At 42.6% G+C, this 8,963-nt stretch overlaps 1 protein-coding gene across 1 annotated transcript; it reads left to right on the top strand.

The window, feature by feature from the left end:
- Window positions 1-1,664: 1,664 nt before the first annotated feature.
- Window positions 1,665-6,969, top strand: LOC100675578 (cytochrome c oxidase copper chaperone). The gene is made up of 3 exons (XM_003412979.4): window positions 1,665-1,862; window positions 4,227-4,315; window positions 6,844-6,969. Exons 1-2 carry the CDS (start codon window positions 1,756-1,758, stop codon window positions 4,309-4,311), a joined length of 192 nt encoding a protein of 63 aa, XP_003413027.1. The 5' UTR covers window positions 1,665-1,755; the 3' UTR covers window positions 4,312-4,315; window positions 6,844-6,969.
- Window positions 6,970-8,963: the final 1,994 nt, after the last annotated feature.

The raw sequence follows: 8,963 nt of genomic DNA, 5'->3' as shown, positions 1-8,963 counted from the left end.
ATAATGGTAATACAATGTATTAAATATTTCCAACCAGAATGAAGTAAAAACCATGCTTATTAAGTTTTCAGATATCAAAATAGGGATGGTCTTAGTACCTTTGAAGATACACACAGAGAAATTACTCCTATTTGGCACCAGTTCACAGAAACACCAATAGATTCCCTGAGCTAAATCACTGAAATATAGAGACAAACCTTGGTTAGGCGATACCGAAATTTCGACCATCCGACACATCTATCACCAGGCAACTATCTGAACAACGCCCCAAGTCCTACAGTTTGATTATGTTCATTCTGTTGAATAAGTAACATGATACCCATTTACTTATCTACCTAACTGAATTCAGGAAATGCTAAGGAAAAGCCATTTTTCAATTTTATTAATCAATACATCCCCCCCCCCCCATGATTTAAGTACAAGGGCTTCAAACTGGTTCATTCCCTAACAAGTTCTAACTTTTTTTTCTCCCAATATCTAAGGACATAACTTTATTGAAAACGGGGAGTGGGGGTGCAGGAGAGGGCTGGGAATCAGGCTCTGTGGCAGGTGGTGGCTTCTCATTGTCAGGGGGACAATCAATGAAGTCAGCCAGCATGGTAGCTGTGTCATCCTGCTCTTTTTCCTGAAGAGCGGCAGCCTCTGACTCTATCTCCATGTCTTCTTCAGCAGATGTCTCTGGTGGGGTGGTACCTTGTCAGCCCCATCCTCAGTCCCCTCTTCCAGCAGGGCTGGGGGCAGAGGGGTCTTTTCCAACAAGCTTTCTGGAGAGAAGGCCCTGCTGGACGGCTTCCTCCTTGCCTTTCCACCTCCCCTTGGGAGGGGAGTACCTAGGAGGCCAGTGTGGGTCAGTCTCAGCCCCATGCTCCTCCTCTGCTCCTGGTTCCTCCACTTTGAACAGAACAGGTACTGGTTCTGGCTAGGGCTGTGCCTTGGGGGATAGTGGGACAGGGAGAGGGGTACAGAGCTGGAGGCAGGGTCAGGGGTGGAGGCCTGCCTTCTTCCAAATCCCAAGAAAGTTATACATAAGCACAATCCAGGGATCTTGTTAAAATGTAGTTTGATTCAGTACACCTGGAGTGGAAATGCAAATTCTCAGCAGGGTATTTGTTAGAAATGCATTTTCTCAGCGGCGTTTCCAACTGAACCAACTAGTTTGAAGCCTCGGATTGGACAATTCATTCTGAAATAAATCTGTTCAGGACCATAAACTTAAATTAGCCGAGACTTTAAAATATACAGGGGAGGCCTTTTTTCTTTCCCGATATTTGTTGATGGGATTGTTCAAACGCCTTTGCTACCTATTTTTACCTAGGGCAGTGAAAGACAGGAAAGGCCTGCTACAGCGTGAAATATAGGAACTGCGTTTATTCAGGGGAACTGGCTTTTACTTGTGGTTTCTCTTGTTTAGTTTCGATGAGTCACGGCACTTCCTGCGGCTCCATTTTTGACTTCAGAGACAACTTCCTGTTCTCATCCTTTCCGAGCCCTCCAACGTTGGTTTACGAAAACGCCGAGACCGTCTACCCGGCCTTTGTGCGCCTGCGCTGAATTGGCGCCCGCGTTGTCAATCATCCACTTTCGCTTCGGTTAAGTTGTACTGCGCACGCGCCCGCTACACCCACTCTCCTCTTCCGGTGCGAGAGAGGCAGGACTTCCTGTCCCTTTTCCCGAGTGGTTTACGGAAGTGACGACGTTTGCCGGGGCTGCAGGCGTTTCGCGGGTCTCTGTATTTAGCTGCTTTCGGCCCGAAAGATGCCGGGCCTGGTGGCCGCAAGCCCTGCTCGGCCTGAGTCGCAGGAGAAGAAGCCGCTGAAGCCCTGCTGCGCCTGCCCAGAGACCAAGAAGGCGCGCGATGCGTGGTCAGTGCGCAGCCGGGGAAGGGGCGGCTGGCGGCCCCGCGCCCCACGTGTTGGGGTCTCTGCCCTCTGTCCCCAGCTGGGGTCCCTCAGGGCCCCTGCGTGGTGTGCGGCGTGCTTCGCAGTCAGCTCTGTTGACTCTGCTGCCTGAGGCACCTGCTCTGGCCGGGCTGCTGGGGAAAGGGAGAGGCGAGAGATCAGGATCACTTGGGGCTCGCTTCACCCGTTCCTTCCTTTCTGCAGAATTCTTGAGTATCTCTTAGGTGTCAGGACCGAAGATGTAAAAATGGATAAAGGTACTGCCTGCTTTAAGGGGAGCTCCAAGTTAGTGGAGACATAATGCCAATAGTCGTTCTAGTACGTGGTAAGAACCATAATAGATAGGGCGAGACCAAAGAGTCAAAGTTTCTGGGGCTGTCTGGGGATTTCTCTCAAAATTTAAAGACAGCAGCACACAGAGTACATTCCTCACAGTTCTTTGCTGAAGTGGAGGGGCTTTTTTTAAGACAGAGGATTTAAAAATCAGCTAGTCTAGGATTTAGGGATTATATAGTGTTCAGAATAGCACGTGTAGGTTACTGTCAATCCATCAAAAGGTTTTGTTTTCATTTTATATTGCTCCTATTATGGAAACAATGTCATTACAAGAAGCCCTCAGATAACGTAAATACGTACCTTGTTCCTTCACCACCTTTTTGTCCTCATATTAAAAAGTTGAGAAATCCTGGCATAATGAGGTAATAAGAGTGTAGGAGCTCAGTACTTGGCAAATAATGCTGTGAGGGAAGAATTGAAAGACCGTGGGTAGGGTTGCTACAAGTCAAATCGACTTGACGGGTTTGGTGTGTGTTTTGTTTTTTTCTGACACTGAACTTAACCTCCGTAGTAAGTGCTCATTGAGCCTTCCCATAGTGTAGCATCAAATTAAGAGCCCAGGATATAGAGTTGAGGTTTGAATCCAGGTTCACCAACTTTGTGACCTTTAGGAAATTGTTTAACCTATTTGCGTCATTTGTCTGTTAAATGGGTCTAATAAAAGTATCTGCCTCCAGAATTATTGTAAGGGTTAATGATATAAGCCATATTAAGTGCCTGGCACAGTACCAGGCTATCATTCAGTAAATGCCCAGTGAAAGCGAGCTGTTAATCTTAGGGAGACATGCGCTATCCCAGACAGTTTCTCGCATTTTCAGGCAGCCCTTTCTTGAGCTACCTATTGAAGGATGAGTAGGATTCAGGAACCAGTACCAGCTGATGTCGAGTTGACAGCAACTCATGGCAACCCCATGTGTGTCAGAGTAGAACTGTGCTCCGTAGGGTTTTCAATGGCTGACTTTTCAGAAGTAGGTCGCCCAGCCTGTCTTCTGGGGTACCTCTGGGTAGACTTGAACTTCCAAACCTTTGGTTAGCAGCCGAGCACAATAGAAGGGAGAACTTATTTGATCCTTGAATTCCTTTTGCATTGATTGCTTTAGGCCCCTATGACTTCTCTCCAAATATCTGGAGTCAAGGGTTTTTTTCCTGTAATTGGATTTGGCTTAACTTAATTCTTGGCTAAAATTATTCTTCGTAGAGATAAAGCTGGGTGGTCCTAGTCTCTAGATTGTGAATTTTATAAGTTAGAAGTTCTTTGGGCATCATGAGGGGGCTCATCTTGCTGCTCCTGGCTCCCAGATCTTTTTTGCTGTTTGTTATAGAACGTCTTGTGGTCAGAAGTAGATTCGTTTAGGTGGTATTTGAATGTGGGGCACAATCAGAAAGTTAATTTCTTTGTGATAGCAGGTAAAAAATTAAGCTCTTCTCTCTGTCCATCCATTAACATAAATATTTTATTCTGTCAGTTTATTTCATTATCCAAAAACCAAACCCTTTGCTGTCGAGTTGACTCGGGCTTGTAGTGACCATGTAGGACAGAATAGAACTAACTGCACCGTAGAGTTTCCAAGACTGTAATCTTTACAGAAGTAGATCACCACTTGTTCTCCCTTACTGGACTGGTGGGTTCAAACTGTCAACCTTTCAGTTAGCAGCTGAGCACTTTAACCACTGTGCCACTGGGGCCCCTTTTATTTCATTATAGAGTAGCAGTATTCCTTGAGTATGAACCAGAGGCGGTATGTGGCATGCTTAATTATTTCTTGAAATCACATTACCCCCAAAACTAGTTCTCTGTGGGCCGTTCTCATGGGCGTGGAAATATCACAAGATCCAATGAGAACAAAACTGTTAGGTGTCATATTTTTTAAAAACACCAGTTACATTCCAGTATAACCATGTTCTGCCTCACCACCATCACTGTGGTCATGCTTATTTAGTAAAGTGCTTAATGCGTCCTTTGTTAGATAACAAGTAAATTTTGTTTTCTAGTATCATCGAGAAAGGAGAAGAGCACTGTGGACACCTAATTGAGGCCCACAAGGAATGCATGAGAGCCCTGGGATTTAAGATATGAAATGGTGAGCAGAGCTCAGCAAGATACTACGTGAGCTTATTGCTTCCGAGTTGTGTGTTGCTTTACAAGTCTGGCAGCCATTTTGCAACATTCTATTTGAACAGCAGTTCAGACATGCTTAAGTATCGCTGAAGAAAATAACTTTTTAGCTCTCTATGTGGGGAGTAAATGATGCCAGTAAATTGAGAAACATTCAGAGGATTTGGGGATTGGGAATGGGGAAGTTAGCTTTCAAGAAAGGGCTTATCAGAAGCCTTTGGAGTTACGGTTGTCAGAGGAATTCAGCTGTATGAAGTTCAAAATCCTCAGCTGTCTGACTTACAGGAACTAAAAGGAAAATGTTCTCTATTCCTTGTTTTTTCCTGTGTATCTTTGGGAAATTCTTTTAAATAGGTAACACAGACGCATTGCTTTTGCAAAACAAAAAGCATGGAATTTTATATCTTGCTTCATTCTAATAAAATTTACTGAACTTTGAATCGAAACTTTAATGCTGAAAGGGACCTCAGGTGATACCAGTCGTACTACAAGTAAATGATTTCCTTTTGCTGAGAAGCGCTTCCCTCAGATAGATGGCTCACTCTCTCACTTCATTCAGGTGTCTATTCAAACGCCACGTTATTTATTAGAGAGGCTTTTCTTTACCACCCACCTAAAATAGCGCCCTCTCCCGTCATCCCACCCCAGCACTGTCCAGTAGAACTCTGATGGAAATGTCCTGTAGTGCACCGTCTAATGTGGTCACTAGCCACATGTGGCTGTTGAGTACTTCAAATGTGGCCAGTGAGACTGAGGAACTAAACTTTTGATTTTCTATGTGGCCAGTGGCTACTGTAGTCTTACTGCTTACCATCACCTGCACATTACGTGCATGTTTACCAGCACAGGAATTTTCTTTTTTCTGCTCACTGCCATACCCCCAGCATTCCCAGCCTGGCACCTAGTGGGTGCTAGGTAGAGAATTGTCAGTGAATGAATGAATGAACAAGGGAACTAAGACCTAAAGGTATGAAATGACTTGCCTAAGGTGGGTTAGCAGGCTGACTCCCTCTGCTTTGTGCCCCTTCCCTCCCATTGCCCGTTTTAACTTCAGAATAGCCGATAACACTAGGCCACATGCCCATACGACAGTGATAGAGAGCCTGGCTTCTTTCCCTTTCACCTCTTTCCTCCCTCTGGAATTTCAGGGCCAGTCTTCCTCACTGAGTTGTAGAAAGGAGGGATAAGGAGCCTGTCCTGACCTGATAAGAAATACCACAATGTGGTACAGACAGTGTAGGCTGAACGTCCTGAGGCTTGACATTGGTCTTCCCATCCTGCTGTCTAGCTTAGCTACGTTTGACTTTGATCAAGACATTAATCCTCTGGATTTTAGTTTTTTTTTTTTTTCATTTATAAAAAGAGAGCCATGATATATTTCATGATCGTATATATAGTATGGTATATTTATTGCTAGGGGGCATTCTGGGCAGCCAGTACAGTTGGGGCAAAGGCACACCATGAGAAAACATGACATATGCGAGTCGTTAGTATCTCTGGAGAGTTGAGTTCAAAGGAACGTGTGGTTAAAGAGGGGGCTGGGTAGACAGTGGGAGTCAGCTGGACGGCAATGGGTTCTCTTGTCAAGGAGCTTACACGCAGATAAAGAAGGTAAAATGTGTAGGCAATTCCCAAACCGTCATTAGTGAAACAGGCAACAATTGGAGGGGCTTCTATCACTGGAAAGGTTGAGGGCATTCGTTTTGGTTCTCCTTCCTGTCCTACACTTCCATTAGTGTATTCTTACTTTGAGCCTTTCAGAAAAGAGAGAGCTTAGATGCTCCTGCTGTTAATAAGGTTTGCCTGATTTTTTCTACCAGATAAAGGAACAGTGAGATGAGGGAAGCAGTAGCATCAGCCGTGCGGAGTTGACTAGCCCAGTTATTGAGCTACCTTGTTAGCACTGTTCTGTGTCTTCTCCCATGGGACTGGGAGTCTGGGTGGGTGAGAGCTTCCTGGACAGAAGCCTGATACTGACTAGACCAGCAAGCCTACCCTCTGTGCTCCTCTCCATGTTCAGTCTTTCCAAATGGACTCAGAAGGGTTACCCTTACTTCACCCTTGGGATAAGTGAGTAACTTTCCACAGGAAGTGCCTTGTGTACTGAGTGAGCTGACCTTCTGCCTTCCATGTCAAGGACTTGGCCAAACATACTTGAATCAGCAAGGAGGGGTTTGCAAGTCTCTTCTCTTGAGTATCTGTGGAAATAAACTGCCTTAGGCTTTTTTGGAAGCTGTTTTTAAGAAAATAAATATAAATTATTTTTACTTCAACAAAGGCTTTTAATACTAAACAGTGTAATGAATTGAACTGTTTCAGTGATGATCTTAGACTAAATTAAAATCTAAAAATGTGGACCTTTTATTTCAGTGCTGATTTACAGTCATTGTGGCAATTAGTAATATTTGGGGGAGGCATTCATTTCTGGTGGTCTTAGTTCCCTCATGGCGTGATGCTTGAAATTTGACTTTCTAAAATAAGTCTTTTTCTTAGGTGGCCTGCTCTGTGAATGAATAATTTCAGAAGAATGAAGAAGATTAAATAACTGAGAATTCTTTAATGTCTCAATAAATGGAAAAAGTATTTATAAATTATTAAAAAAAAACTCTGGTCAAAGAACTTCAGAAGTGTTTTTTTGAGTTCCTCACGTGACTCTTCATAAAGGATATAATGTAAAAAGATCTTGTAATACAAGTTTCTTTGTTCTTGTTACTGTGTTATTCTGGGAATTCCAGGTATTTGTTTTAAGGAGAAAACAGGTACTGATGTTACCCAGTGACATCTCCAAAAGTAGGTTCATGGAAGTAGGAATAAATCACGCCTAACCAGTTCAGGACGAGTGTGGTGGCCATAATAAGATCTTGTTCAAAACTAACGTGTTATTTTTAACTTTCTTAAAGGCAAGAACTGGATAGGCCTTTAGTCTTAATGTTTAAATTATTAATGCTCTTCACTAGTTTTCTCTTGGAAAAGGAATTTGTTAGACCAAAAGTTAATGAAGAGTGTGAATAAGTGTACGTAGCATAGATGTGTCATTGAGTGATGGGAAAATTGCCTCCTTTAGGAAATAAAGGAATGGAATTAAACGATTTCTTAGATTACTATCCTAGTTCGTTAGTTAAGAGCATGGCTTTGAAAAGTGTCACAGACTTAGGCTCAGCGGCTGGCTGTGTTACCCTAAACAAGCCACAACTTCTTTGGGTCTGTTTTCTCATCTGGAAAAAGAAAAAAGGTTAGAAAAAAAACAGGGACAGTGGCAATACTTAACTTACAAGATTGTGAGTACTAATTAAAACGATTTACATAAAGTATTTGGCACAGTATGTAGCGCTTTGTGTTGTTAACACTAATTCTTTATTCATATTTTCACATGAATATTCAGATAGAATATTTTTATTTTAGTAAACACTTTGTAGAGCATTCGTCTGGGTGAAAAATAGACTCTCGGGCCTAAGGCAGGCGTGAGTCAACTTCGCACCCGGCGTAGATCCCTGGCAGATGGTTGTGCAGACTTTGCCGGGATATGTCCTGTTACTTTAAGAAAGAAGGCAGAGGGCCCTTTTCACCTCATGTTAATCTTTGGTATATGTTGTTCGAAACTTTTCCTGTGTTTATAAGATTTTTAAAAAGAAAAGTGAATCATTTTTCTGTGCTACATATTTTTAGTGAGATGGAAGTGTTTTATTTTTGGCCCTTCTCCTTTAATATATCTTACCATGAGTGAGTTTATTTCTACGTTTTCATGTATATTGGCTGTGTGTAAAATCATCCGAGGCTTACTGTAATTTAACCAATTCCTTATTTGTAAGTTTATTCATTATACAAATGTTTTATAGAGTACCTGCTATGTGTCAAATGCTATTCTAGGAACTGGGCCTCAGCCTTGAACAGGACGCATATCAGATAGCTAAATTATTTCTGATATTTTTGTATTTTATTGGTTGGTTTTATAGAAACATGGAAGGAATCACCTGAAATCGTACCAGTTTACAATAAGAATACTTTTTGGTGACCTTTTGACAAATTTTTGTCTGTGTATGTATTCACACACTTTTTACTTTTTTTGGCTGCTTTATAGTAACAGTGAAGTCTCTGTAGGAAAGTCATTATAAACGTCCTTTACTAAATACTCAGCTAAGAATGGACCAGAGGCTGTGCATGTTTTCAAGGCCTAGGATGTGTACTACCTGAGTGTTCTAGGAAGAGGTACTCATTTGCATCTGAGAGTGCCAGATTTTCCTGAAGCCTTAGCAACACATTTTTTAACCATTTGCCAGCGTGGTATGCCCACCTGATTTGTAAAGGAATTAAAAACACCCTTCTTGACATCTGCTGCAGCTAGAAACCCACCTCACAAGAACCTGTGCCCATCCAAGTGCTTAAGTCTCCCAAAAGGTGATGTGCAGTATTACAGCACTGGTGGTAGTAAGGATGATACCACAGCCATTTGCAAAGTGGGCTGGGTTTCCTAGTAAGTACTCACCACATTCTAACATGCCCTCTTTGCTAGGTCGCTGCCGTTCACAATAACATTCAAACTCTTAGTATGCATACATTCACTTTATTCTCTCTAATTAGTTACTTTTGTCCAACCTTGAAACATTTGACTTAAA

The sequence above is a fragment of the Loxodonta africana genome, chromosome 1 (assembly GCF_030014295.1).
Source record: "Loxodonta africana isolate mLoxAfr1 chromosome 1, mLoxAfr1.hap2, whole genome shotgun sequence".
NCBI lineage: Eukaryota > Metazoa > Chordata > Mammalia > Proboscidea > Elephantidae > Loxodonta > Loxodonta africana.
Note: the sequence above shows the minus strand (reverse complement) of the source record. Positions and strands in the feature narration are given on the sequence as shown.